The following is a 14075-nucleotide window of genomic DNA, read 5'->3' as shown; positions in this document are numbered from 1 at the left end:
TTATAATTAATCATTTCTACTCTAGGCACAAGGCCCGAAACTTTTGGGGAGGGGGTCAGTCAATGAGATCAACCCCTGTATGCAACTGGTACTTAATTTATCTGAAAGGATGAAAGGCAAAGTTGACCTCGCTGGAATTTGAACTCAGAATGTAAAGACAGACGAAATACCGCTAAGCATTTCACCTGGCGTGCTAACGTTTCTGTCAGCTCATCACCTTAAATTGCATTATAATTAATACAGGACAAATGGGATTAGGTGAAGACCCTCATTGAGTAGATTTCTGAGTTACCCATGCACTGCTATCTGTAAATGGAGATCTGAAATATAGTTCTCTGTACCTTTTAAATATAGTTTTAAATACAGTTCTCTGTCCCTTTTAAACTGGGCACTTTATTGTTAAATTCTCAAACCTAGAAATTAGTGAGTACAGGTACAGATACATAAAACTAAAGCTACTCATTTTTTCCTAGTGCTGCCTAGACTGGCTTCTGTGCCGGTGGCACGTAAAAAGCACCATCTGAACGTGGCCAATGCCAGTGCTACCTTGACTGGCTTCTGTGCCGGTGCATGTAAAAAGCACCAATCCGATCGTGGCCGTTGCCAGCCTCGCCTGGCACGTAAAAAGCACCCACTACACTCACGGAGTGGTTGGCATTAGGAAGGGCATCCAGCTGTAGAAACGCTGCCAGATCAGACTGGAGCCTGGTACAGCCTTTCTGGCTTCCCAGATCCCTGGTCGAACCGTCCAACCCATGTTAGCATGGAGAACGGACATTAAATGATGATGATGATTTTAAAGATCTAAATTGTAGTTTGAAATATCTTTTTTGCATGTGGTTTAGAAGTTCACTTCCCAACCCCATGGTTTCAGGTTCAGTCCTACCGTGGTACTTTGTTCACTTGTCTTCTATTATAGCTCTGGACCGTTCAAAGCCTTGTAAGTGGATTTGGTAGATGGAAACTAAATGAAGCCAGTCATATGTACGTGTGTGGTGTGTTTGTGTTTCTTTGTCTTGACATAATGTGATAGTTGTAAATGAGCGTCACTGCCATACAAACAGTGTTATTCTTTTCCAGTATTCTGCTCAAACATGTCTGACTCTGAGGAAATACTACCTTGGAAACAGGTTAGGGTGGCAACAGGAAGGGAAACCAGCTGTATAAAATCTGCACAAATATACTGAGTTTGACCCATGCAAGCTTGTATGTTAATGGTGAAAATTTAAAATGCTGTTTCAGTTTATTAAAATTCTGATTTTTTTAAAAAAAGGAGTTTTATTAAAGAACAAATTTTTAGCTGAGTTTCAAAATATTACAGGTTTTATTTCTTTTGAGAGAGAGAGAGAGAGAGAGAGATGCTAAAAATAACATGTTTTCAAATTGATTATGAAATTTTTCTAGGATTATAATCACCTATGTTTAAAACAGCTCTTTCATTTCATACACACCTCTCAGAGCTGAATGGCAGTGACTCAGAATTGCATCAAACTAACAGGAGACAGAAGGGTATAATTGAAAGAAGAATTGGCTGTCATTTTTAATATGTCAAACTATTATGTAGCTGCCTTGCTTGTTGGTTCTTATATATACATAAGATAGTAGGGCAATGTTTGGAGGAAGTTTGGTTGTTTATGCTAAATACAATTAAGAACAGCTCTGTTACATGATTAAAAGGAATTTTCTGTTTGTTTTTAATACCTTCAGACTGTAAATACTCATCAATTATTGTTGCTTTTTATATATTTTCATATTTAAAAGATTCAGTATTAAGAAACAGTTCCTAATTCAGGTTGTTTATTTGTTCATAATTTTATATGTAACTCTTTTTAAAGTTTGTATTTCTTTTTAATGGTTTCATTGCTGTTGTTATTGATGTCGTTTAGCTCATAGTCAATCAGAAATGATATTTTCAATAAATAACATTGAATATATCTCAATAACACTGTAATTGCCACTAAGTTGATTTTACAACAGGTGAATGTTTGTGGCCTGTACTTGTGAAGTTCAAATACCACTTTCAAATTTCATTTGTTGTTCAGTGTAGGATGCAGGAACTTTTACAATGTGAATTATACAGCAATTATAATAAATGTGACTAAATACTCTTCCCCACCCCATATAACTTAGTAGTAAAGAATATTCAGTGCATATTATACACGAGATATTTTTTGTGAATATTTTGATATATCTACAGATATTAATGGAGCTTATTTGTTGACTTGGATGAGTTGAAGCTAACCCGACTAACATTGACCCACCCATTCAGCCTTCAGTTTGATAGAATGATTGCGTCTGTGTGAGTTGCCTTGCATTTTAGGTTAATCTCTTTCCTTCTTGCTCTTTTTCTCTCTCTCCATCACACTTCTGTCATAGTAACCTTTGTTTTTAAAGCACATACAATCAATTGAATTGATAGCTGTGCATGACTCCAATATATTTTTATTGTGTCTAGTCTGATATAATCTTAGCCTCAGACTTAACTAAAACTCAATATTTCTGATGTCCCAAACAATTATAAGTCACTTATTTAAGAAGTGGATGTAGAAGTGTGGTCAAAATTAACTAACCCCACTCAGTGCTCTTTCTTGCACATACTTATTTTATTGACTCTGGAAAGATAAGTAGTCAGCTTTGACAATATTTGAACCCAGAATGTATAAGTAGTGTCAGGTATTTTGTTGGACACCATAAAATTAAAATAACACTTATTCACATGAAAGTTAAATTAGCAGGTGACATATATTATCTGTGTTATTAGGATTCTTTTATGTAATGTGTTATTGAGAATTTGGGTAGAGATATTCGAAAAAGTTTCTAACAACATATTTACAAATATTTCTTAGTATTATTTATTGACTTGCTTCAGCAAGCTGTTGAGATATACTTCTGACTTTTATCAAAGCCAGTAGCTTTAATTATTACATCATGACATTTCAGACTTAACTCATTGTCTCTAAATATAAGCAGTTGCTAATATAATTTTCATGATGCTGAACTGTAATTATATGTTTGGTGGTACAGTGATTTAATTAAATGTCTAGTCATGAAGGTGAACATACATGTGTATGTATAAACATATATGTGTGTGTGTGTGTATACACACTTGTATATGAAAGAGAAGTGAGTGTGTGTTCCTTTGGCTTGAATCAGAGAACTTCTGACTCTAAAGTTGTACAGTTTTAATCCCTTATTATTAATGGGTGTTGCTAAATTAATGCTATATAGGTTATGAAATGGTTAAGTTGTGACATTGTGCCTTGTTCAGATTATATGAGCAGTAGGTGGGGGGAAAGTTCTTATTAGGAAGTGAAAGGCTGCTAAAGGCTAAGTACACTTCTAGAGAACCTGTAATATTAATTTATGTGATTGCTTTGACATAAATTATCTCTCAAAATAAGCTGATTAACCTCATATCTTTATAACAACTTCTATAGTTACAAACTTTTCGTTTATTTCAGTAACCAAACATTATCTATTACTTTGTTGATATATTAACAGGCATTGTTGGAAAGCAACATTTTAACCCTTTTGATGCCAACCTGCTCAAGACCACCCTTGATTCTATGAGATAAACTTTTTATTTTGAAATAATTGAAATTTAAAACTTTAAAATTTCAGGCTGACTTGTACTGTTAACACCAGCTTAATAATGACAAAGTTATTTTACTCAATTCCTCATTATTTTTAAAATCAATTAAAACAATGACAGTATAATCCAACATAAATATGCTAACAAAAAGGTTAAGGAACGGGTTTGCAAATGATTTGTGCCTTTACAAACTCTTGTTCAAAACAATAAATAATAAGGTTGCTCTGGAACAAAGCAGGTCTATTGTGGTCTTTTTTCATATGATTTCTTCTTCGCGACCTGTCTTGTATCAAGACAAATATCATTGGTGATGATTCATTGCTGTCTTGTTTGTTTTCTCATGCTGGTATGAGTGGGGAGGATACCTAAAGTCTGTTGTTAGTTGGTGCTTTACAGCTGAAGGTCTTTGGCAATGCTAGCTGCTATAATTAGAATGTTTATATCTTTACACACACACAAACAAACAATGGTTATGAAGTAGGGAGGAGACAAACAACACTATGATGTCAGACGAGTAAAACAGGTGGTGGAAAAAGCTCAGGAAAATAAAGAAAACAATTGCAATTAAGGCATTTAATGAATATATATATCATCATCATCGTTTAACGTCCGCTTTCCGCGCTAGCACGGGTTGGACGGTTTGACCGGGTCTGGGAAGCCAGGGGCCGCACCAGGCTCCAGTCTGAATCTGGCAGAGTTTCTACGGCTGGATGCCCTTCCTAACGCCAACCACTCCGTGAGTGGATTGGGTGCTTTTTACGTGCCACCTGCACAGGGGCCGGAGGGTCCGGCATCGTCACGATCGGTTCGAGCATTTTAACGTGTCAGCGGCACGATATATATATATATATACACGCACACACATATATATATATATATATATACACGCACACACACATATATATATATACACGCACACACATATATATTTATATATATACACACACACATATATTTATATACATACACACACACATATATATTTATATACATACATATATATATACATATATATAATACAACGAATATAATCCTCTCTCTCTTTATGATGTTGAATATATATATATATACACTTATCATTTTAATGTCCAGTCTTCTTTGCTTGCACGTGTCAGATGGCTTTTGTTGAGGCAGATTTCCTACAGCTGAATACTCTTCTTCTTGCCAACTCACCGGTTTCCAGGTAAAAAAAATTTCCCTGTGGCCTGACATCTTTTCGTGGAAAATTAAAAACGAATAGCACTTCTTATGTAATGGTGACACTCATTTACAACTATTGTGCAACACCAAGACAATGAGCCATACACACACCACCATCATCATCCATATTGACACTTCTTTCTCTTTCTGTCTACCAAATCTACTCACAACGCTTTGGTTGGCCCAAGGTGCTGCAGTAAGACTGAGCCCAACATGACTACTAAGTGAATTCTTTATTCGTACAGCCATAACCATATCAGCAAGCAGAAATGTTTCCCCACCAGTTTAAATATGAACTAACTGGACTATGATGACCCATCAAATCCATATCAACAAAGGGAAAACAAAAATAAAGACAATGCTGATGTGTGACTTGCTAAGCGAGAAACAACATGCAACTCCTGGGGGATGGAGGTGTCTCTGTTTTCCTTGATAATATATTTACCCAACCCCAATTTTCTTTTGGTATTCTAAATTTCGGTTGCTAAGTCTCCAAATTTAGTCTATATTTCCTTACTATCAAGATTTGGAATATTTTTGCAAATATCTCTAATGCTGTAAGTTGGATATTTTAAATAAAATACTGTTTTTGACTGTAGGTTTTGATTTACTGCTATCACACATAGTCTTAGGTGTGTCTCTTCTACTAAAGCCTGGTGAATAAGATTTGGTAGAGGGTAAACTATGTGGAACTCAATTGCTTTTGCCCTTGGGAAACAGTGGAAGCCTTTTGTTTTTGTCCTTGGATAGTAGACTTACTCAGTCACCCACTTTAACTTTTTGGCATCCACCAGTCTTAGAGATCCTAAGAAAGGATCATGGGTATGAGTTTTCTCTGAATTAGACATTAAAAAAAACAGCAACAGAAAATAATTCTATATCTATGGTCACCTTTTAAAAATAATCCCTGACCATTTTGTCAGTCATCTCATTAGCTTAATTGAATTAGATAACTTTTCCAAATTGAATATTTAATACCATTATTGAATATTTAAAAATCAGTTTTTGTTTTCTCTTAAGATAATTCATTTGAAATCAAAAACCTTTTAAATTGTTTGAAGAATTGAAAATCAAAATAATTTGCTTAATACTGATAGTAACTCACTTCACATATCTTAGTTCAAATTCTGTTTAATTATGAAACTGAATTTTTTTATAATTAGCTTTACCCAGGGAATATAACAGATATTATTCTGTTAATGTGTAATCTTTCATTTCCTGATAAGATAATTCTTTTGACTTAGAAGAAGACTACATTTTGTAAAGACTTATAATTTAATTAACTTCAATATTATCAGCTTTCTGCCTTTTTATCAACTATAAATGACTGACAAGTAAAATTTACTCAAGTACCAGCGGCAGAAACATGGGATACTAGCCCAGAAAACACAAAGCATCTTGTATCCTTCTCATGTTTGCCATAATCAGCATTATTAACATCTTCATCACGAGTGTAGATCAATGCTGTTATTTCATTGTTATAGATCAGTGATAGTTAATCTGGTTTAATTATTTCACCTATGATTTACTTTTCTTTTGTTGTCTACATCTATCATAGCAAATGGTAATGGCTGAGTTAAAAGTGGACAACCAAGCAGATTGACAATGTCCTATCATTGATGGCCTATACACTTAACTAGTTGGTCCACCTTGTTCTAAGGTATGTAACACAGAGTGATATCATAACAGCTCTGTGTAAGAACCTTGCAAGGGTAAGTTTGTTATAGGTTTGGTTAAGGTAGTGGGAAACCACTACTGTATATTGATAAGTTGAATCCTTACATTAAAGACTTAGCCCTCAGTGATCCAATGTAGTTGTTACTAGATTTACTACAACTATCTACTACTGTCTATATTTAATTTAGTCTTGTCTACTTGCATCACATTCTGTGTATTCACTACCTCTGTATTCAAATGTTTTAAAGAATTTGGAGGGATTTGTAAATGAACTAAGGTGATTGGGATACACTTTCACTTAATGTTTTAATTTTAAAATGGATAATTTTTGTGATTTTGTATTATAGAAGTGTGTTGATACTGTGAAAGTTAATTGCTACTGTGTTTTTGATATTATCTTCCCATATTCATAAAGCTTGTCTTCTATTATTTCTCATGCCATTGTTCAGCAGAACCTGAACTATGTTCCACAGTCTGGAGTGTTATTCAACACCTTAATCCTTTCGGAGTATCTTTCTCAATACATTAACCCTTATCAGTCTTCTCTCTTATTTGATGTTCTTCAGTTGTCTTTCCTAATAATAAACTTTAAAGAGTGCCTATCCATAAACCCTATTTTTGCCACAGTGTGGCGTTGCAGTTTTAATAAAAGCAAAAAAGAAAATTGTATGTTCTATAACTATAATCTTTCAAACACTTTCCAACTACAGGGTTGTTAGTTATATATTGTTATGAGATTTAAAACAAATTTTTGATGTATGTATTTTATTGTAGATTTTTTTCCCTCTCAGTTTGAGAGAATTTTCACCTATAGTAGCACTGATTAAAACAGATTTTTAATACTGTTTAGAGTAATTATTCTTAATGTAGGTAATAGCACCTCCTTGGTGACCTTGTGACCCCAGAAGGGAGCACTGTGGGATTGGGCATGCTGGGTGTTTAGTAATGTCATGATTTTTCTTAGAAATGAAATATTTAAACCATGCACAATACTTATATTTCAAACATATTTTCATTAAAAAAATTTTTTTGACGGTATTCAGATATGAGAAGGACATTGTGTTACCAGTGAACAGAAAAACATGACATACAAGGTCCAATATAATTTTGTTACCTAGTTTTTTGCCTTTAATAGGCATGTTTGTGGTGTAAGAAGCTTGCTTTCCAACCATGTGGTCTTTGGTTCAGTACCACTATGCATTTCCTTGGGTAAGCACCTTCCTCAATAACCCTGAGCTGACCAAAGCCTTGTGAGTAGATTTGAGAGACAAATTAAAAGAGGCCTGTAGTATGTGTCTGTGTTTTGTTCCCCACCATTGTTTGACAACTGGGGTCGAATTGTTTAAGTAAACCCTACAACATGGTGACCCAGCATGACTGCAGTTCAAATATTGAAACAAATTAAAGGTCATATCTAAAAAAGGGGTCATTTGCTAGATAGGATAGGAAAAGGGGGTAAAAATGGATAATAAGTCACTGCATAAAATTAGCTTCTGTTTGATTAAAGTAATTTTTATTTTTGCAGAATATGCAGTAATGAGAAGGTGTTTATAAAATACCATTCAGTGAAAAGTTGTGCTATACAACAAATGATTGAAAACTACTGTTTTAAAGTTCACTATCCTAAAATACCTTAATTTTAACTGTATATTTAATACTTTGTCATGTCAACAAAATACCTGAACATTGATGTGTAGTTTTGTTTGCAGTTAATTGTCAGATCAAATCTTTGTAAGCAACAATGATAACCAGTTCTATGATGTAATACCTTCTAAGAATGTAAAGTTATTTTTCTTGTACACTCTTTTGTTTTATACATGTTATGATTGTATTTCATATCTATCTTCACCTGTCATATCACTTGCTCTAAACAAAGCCATTTTTTTTGATGGAATGATGTCAGCTTAGTTTTTTTTTTTCTTCGTTTTTCTAATTAGATTCACTTTAAGGACTATCTGACTAACATTAAGTTTTTCTATAATTCAAGTTTAATACGGAGAAATATTTTTAAAAGCTAATATCAGTTTCCATGAAGTGCTATTTTTGTTCTTGATGCAATGACATCTTGAGTACTCATTCCATATGATATACTGCAGTCAATACACATATATATTTTTTGCAAACTATCGCTGCATAAGTAATCGAATGTAGTAACCAGACTTGGCAGTCTATACTAGTGTTAGCTAGTGACCTTATATATGATGACTCATTGATCAAATTGAACATTTATATTCTACTTTTACCAGGCAGGTCAGCTGTTGATTGAAATTGAACCTGTCATGTTTAGTGTCAACACTATATGTTTAATATGACTTCATAACACACTTCATTAAATATGAACACGAATTCTAGATTACTGAAATGATTGACAACAGAATATTTACTTCAATATTCAAAATGTTAATAGAATATATTCATCTATCATCATTCAATTAATTTAAATTTGTTTAAAGATAGTGTGGGTGTATCCTCTCCCACCACACCTCTAATATTCTGACTGTCACTTATTTTTAAAACTCTAATATTACAAGTCGAACAAAATAAATCAGTAAATAAAATAAAATCCACTACGAGATTTTTATTTCAAGTGTCTGATTACTAGTTGATCATTTATCCTATAGTGGGAAGAAGTGAGTTCTACTCTCAACTTGCTGGTATAGTAGATATTAGCTGCTTATGGTCGATAAAATTTGGCTGTTGTACAAAGATTTGTTTCATTGAACAGTCTTGTACAGCAGCAGTCAAAGTTGTTGGTTTACTATTGATAATACAGTAGCAGTTAACATGGAAACCCAGCCTCATATAACATTCCCCTGGCCAAGGACGATGCATACTAAGGCTACAGTTGATAAAAGCTTTTCTGATAACTTCCTTTTTGCTGCTTATGCCATCGTTAAATCATTCAGGTAATTTCCCTCTTTTTTTTTCTTTCTACACACCCCTCCGTCAGTTCATGTGTTTACATGTTGTTATTAACAAAATTAACAGTCACTACCAATCATTGATGACATTTTTCTCAGTGAAGCTGTACCATGAGTGTTGCATTGTAATATATAAATTTGTTAAAAATGTGTAGCAAAAGGTTAGTATAACTAAAAGGTATGCCACCTTTTATTATAGAAACAAATGACTGTTGCTGATATTGGGATGACAGATACATCAACCATCACTGGATGGTTCCTTATGTATTGTCTGTAAATATTTTTGCTTCTTAAAAATATACTTCATGCAACTGACCTTCCTATACACATGAAATAAAGAACACATGTTTTAATATTTTTTATTATTTTAAATTTGTTTAAACAATCTCTTCTAGTAGTTATGATTTAAAGTGACTGTATTTATTATCATCCATTATGGTTTTATTTTATAGCTTCCAGTCCAAATATTTAAAAAATTTATATTATCATCTCATGATATGAATAAGATTAACTTGAAATTCAAAGAAGAAAAAATGAAAAACGGGTATCTGTTTTTCTCCCAGTTTATCATGTTTTCTAATTTCGTGTTATAAGTTATGCTGTAAATCCTGCTTGAAGCTGATTAACATAGCTATGAATCTTTATAAACAGAAATTCTATTTAAGTATCCCACTGAAATAGCATAAAATCAATTCCTACTATGGTTTTCAATGTAGAAGACATTGTTGCTGAAAAGAAAGTAAACTTTTATATGGACTAAAAACCTAAAGGAATTAATGTAAACAAAGCTAATTGCTAGTTCTTGATTTAATTTTGTTGACTTATTAAAATATTCAGCTTTACATGTGAAAAAATAATTGGGTTTTATGTAACAAGCTGTTTATTTCCTCGTAATACTCCTACATAAAGATTGATTAAATATTCATATTGATGACAAAACATAAATATAATGATGCCGGTAAAATTGACTGCAGTCTGACCTTGAAAATAACTAAAAATGAAAGCAATTGCATGCTAATGATATTGAGTATCATTAATTAAAACAAAAAAGAAAAAAATTATTTTTGTTTAACTGTCAAAATTATATCAAACATGTAAACATTTGTTGCAGGAGAATTTTCTCATGAATATTAATTTTATCTTATGTAATGCTGTATGTCGGCATTCATATTATAGTTTCTATACCTGTTTTAGTTTCATGAAATATTTTTATTAATATGTAACAAAAATTTCAGTCACTCTAAAATAGCTGGCAACTTCCAGTTTATAACTTATCATTTGATAAATATTCAATCATAGACACCTTGATTCATTTTACCTAAGGTTGCTCTTATTCCCCTTTATGACTTCCAGCATGTTGTGTGTGTGTGTGTGTGTATTTTTGTGTTTATTTGAAATTCTGAAATAATGGATGTATTTGGTTATGTCAACTAATACACATACAATTTTATGAAATTAGTAGCTTCCTTATATAGCATTGAATTATGTGATAACGAGATGGATATTGATTTCTTTTCATCAACATTAGAAGGAAAATTAAATTGGAATTGTATATATATATATATATAAACCTACTTTCTGATATTTAAACCTATCTGTAAGGCTACCATAAAATTTAATGGATTATTGGAAAAATACATGTTTAGAATAATTTTGAAATAAATTTTGCCTGAATTTTTTTGATGGACAAATAATCATTTTTATTACACTTATTTGGACTAGTGTATTGTCTTCGTTGTTATCGTTGCAACATATCAGCCATTATACCCTCTAGTCTTGTCCAGGTGCCTCTTGGTAACATTCTTGGAATTTCACACCAAACCCTTTATTAAACTCACAGAGCTTGTTTGTTTTCATACCAGGGATTTTCTATTATTCTCCCCTCCTTGTGTTGTTACTTGCTCATTCCACTTGAACCAACGTGAGTGTGTATACATACATACATACGCACACACACACACACATACACATATGAACACACACACACACACCTTTTAAAAAGACATTTAACCCTTTAGTGTTTAAACCGGCCATATCCGGCCCAAATATTCTATGTTTTATATTCAAACCGGCGATATCTGGCCTCTCACACCTAATCTACATTGACATTCTAAAAATAAACAATCACATCACTGAAACCTCAAAAGCTATAAGATAATGCAGGATTAATTAAAAACAATTTTAATAAAAAAAGGCTTTACATTTAACAGAGTAATCTGAACACTAAAGGGTTAAGCAATGCAGGTGAGAAATTAGACAAAATAGGTAAAGTGATGTCAATAAATAAAACTCACACACACACATATACACGTATGACCCTGTAATTGAACTTACACCCACCAACTATGTTACTAACTGCATTAACCACCTAATGCTTAATAATGGAAATTAAGAGTTTTAAGAAAAAAAAACCTGTTAGCTTTAACGTTCCTAATTTCTGTAACCCAATGTTCCTGCTAGTCAAGAGGATGGTAAATATAGGTGTTGGTTAGGAGTCAAGTGTAGTAATTTAGGTAGTGGGCTTGAGTTCAGTCCCTGGGACAGTCAGATGATATATGTGACATCACAAGTGGGAAAATATCTTTGGTATGGACAATGTAATAAGAACTACCCATGGATATAATAAAGGTTCTGTTTATACTCTGAGAACACTATCGGATATGACAGGTGCATAATCCTTTTGATACCAACCTGTTCAAAATGCCCTTGGTACAAGCATTCAGCTTTAACCCTTTAGTGTTCGCATTATTCTGCCAAAATTAATCCTTTTTCATCCACTTTGTTTTGAACTAATCATGCATTATCTTGTAGCTATGAGATTTTGATGAGGTAGCTGTTAATTTTTAAAACGATATGTAGGGTTGGTGTGAGAGACTAGATCTGGCCAGTTTGAACATAAAACAGGCAGAATACTTTTGGCCGGATATGGCCTGTTTAAATGCTGGGTTAAAGTGATCCAAATTGAAATTTCATGCTAATTTGTTTCGAACATTGGCTTATTAACAGCAAAGTTATTTTAATATATTCTTTATTATAGTGTGAGTATAACTGTGTATAATAATTTTGAAATAATATCGAAAGGTTTTTACCAGCAATTTTCTTTCTCTAATTTTTGGATATCTGGAGAGATATTATACACATGTACAGATATGAAGAGACGGAATAGTGGAAAATATCTATTGCTGGTAACAACGAGATTCTTTCTTTCTTGATTGAAGGGCAGATGGTATGATTTTTGTGTGGGAAGGTTTCAGGTTCATATCACTGCACAGCACCTTGAACAAGTGCCTTCTACTATAACTTTGGACTGACCAATTGTGAGTCAATTTTGTTGACAGAAACCATGTAGAAGTCTGGTGTGTGTGTTTGTGTCTTTGTGTCTGTTCCCCACTACTGCTTGACAACCTGTGGTTGGTTTGTTTACATCCCTGTAACTTAGCAGTTTGGCAAAAGAAATTGATAGTGTAAGGACCAAACTTGAAATAAGTACTAGGGATATTTGTTTGACTAAAATCCATTGAGGTAATGCCCCAGCATGACCATAGTCCAATTTTGAACTGAGATAAATGTTTTCATGTTACTTACCTGGAGAAAGAGAATCAAGTCTTTGTGTAGACAATCATCATTTAAAAAAATGTATTCTTTGTGCATAATGTCAAGAAATTCATATTTTTGAAAAGAATATATTCACATTATTTAGGTAACTATACTGACATTTAGAAAACTGATTTATGGATGTTAGAATTTAAATTATATATGGCAGTACTTTGTTAGATAGCTATTCTTTTCTGTATTCATTTTAATTTATTCTGGTAGTAATGTGATTTGATATAGTTCACTCACTTCTCACCACCTACATCGAGGGTGAACTCAGGCACCTCATCACCACTATTTTTATTTCTTACTAATGCCATCTTGATTACCCCACCACCATCTCTTTCAAAATGTGAGTAGCCATGTAGCATCTCTACAGCAAGAAACATTTTTCTGCTCTGGCCCCTTTCATATTTTAATTCCTATTTTCTAAGCTGCCTCTCTTGGGGTTTGTAGTTTTGAAAAAGGCGCATGGATACCTCACTAGTGCTGGTGGCATGAAAAAAGAACCCAGTACATGATGTTGGCATTAGGAAGGGCTTTCAACTGTAGAAACAATGCCAAGATAGACGTGAGCATGATCCTGAAAACCATCCAACCTATGTCAGCATTGAACATGAGATGTTAAATGATGATAATGACTAATGTAGACTAATCCTTTAGTCTACATTTCTTGGGACTGCAAGTGCTTCACATCCCAAGTACTTGCATCTATACAGTGAGATAGCTAGGGATCTTAATCTAAACGTGTCCTCCATTTGTGTTTCTTTATATAGATTATGTGAAGGTAGTTTTACTTAAATTTATACTCTCACCCACTTCCTTATGGCATAAAAGTTTCTCTTTTCATTAAGACAAATCTATGTTAGAATTTTACTTTGTGTCAACCACATAAAACAGCTACACATCACTTCCCTCTTTTTAGCTTTTGTTTTATGCTCACTCCCATTTTCCAGGAAAAATTCCTTTCTGAGCACTTTCTAGAATTTTCTGTTCGTTGCTTTTTACTCATTGAAAATAATTTCCAGTTTTGAAAGCTTTCAGATTTTTGGAATTTCAAATAATAGACACTATCAACTGTATTTTATATT

At 33.1% G+C, this 14075-nt stretch overlaps 1 protein-coding gene across 4 annotated transcripts in view; it reads left to right on the top strand.

The window, feature by feature from the left end:
• LOC115215250 (TSC22 domain family protein 1) overlaps window positions 1-14075 on the top strand; it is a 142339-nt gene that overhangs the window by 62673 nt on the left and 65591 nt on the right. Inside the window, exon 2 of one of the 4 annotated variants that reach the window (XM_036505311.1) lies at window positions 6351-6375. The exons of the other annotated variants lie outside the window; for them this stretch is intronic. Coding sequence (XP_036361204.1) covers window positions 6351-6360 — 10 coding nt within the window. The 3' untranslated portion in view covers window positions 6361-6375. Of the gene's footprint in view, window positions 1-6350; window positions 6376-14075 lie in introns of those variants that run through there. 4 annotated transcript variants of the gene reach the window in all.

This window comes from Octopus sinensis, linkage group LG8 (genome assembly GCF_006345805.1).
Source record: "Octopus sinensis linkage group LG8, ASM634580v1, whole genome shotgun sequence".
Lineage (NCBI taxonomy): Eukaryota > Metazoa > Mollusca > Cephalopoda > Octopoda > Octopodidae > Octopus > Octopus sinensis.
Note: the sequence above shows the minus strand (reverse complement) of the source record. Positions and strands in the feature narration are given on the sequence as shown.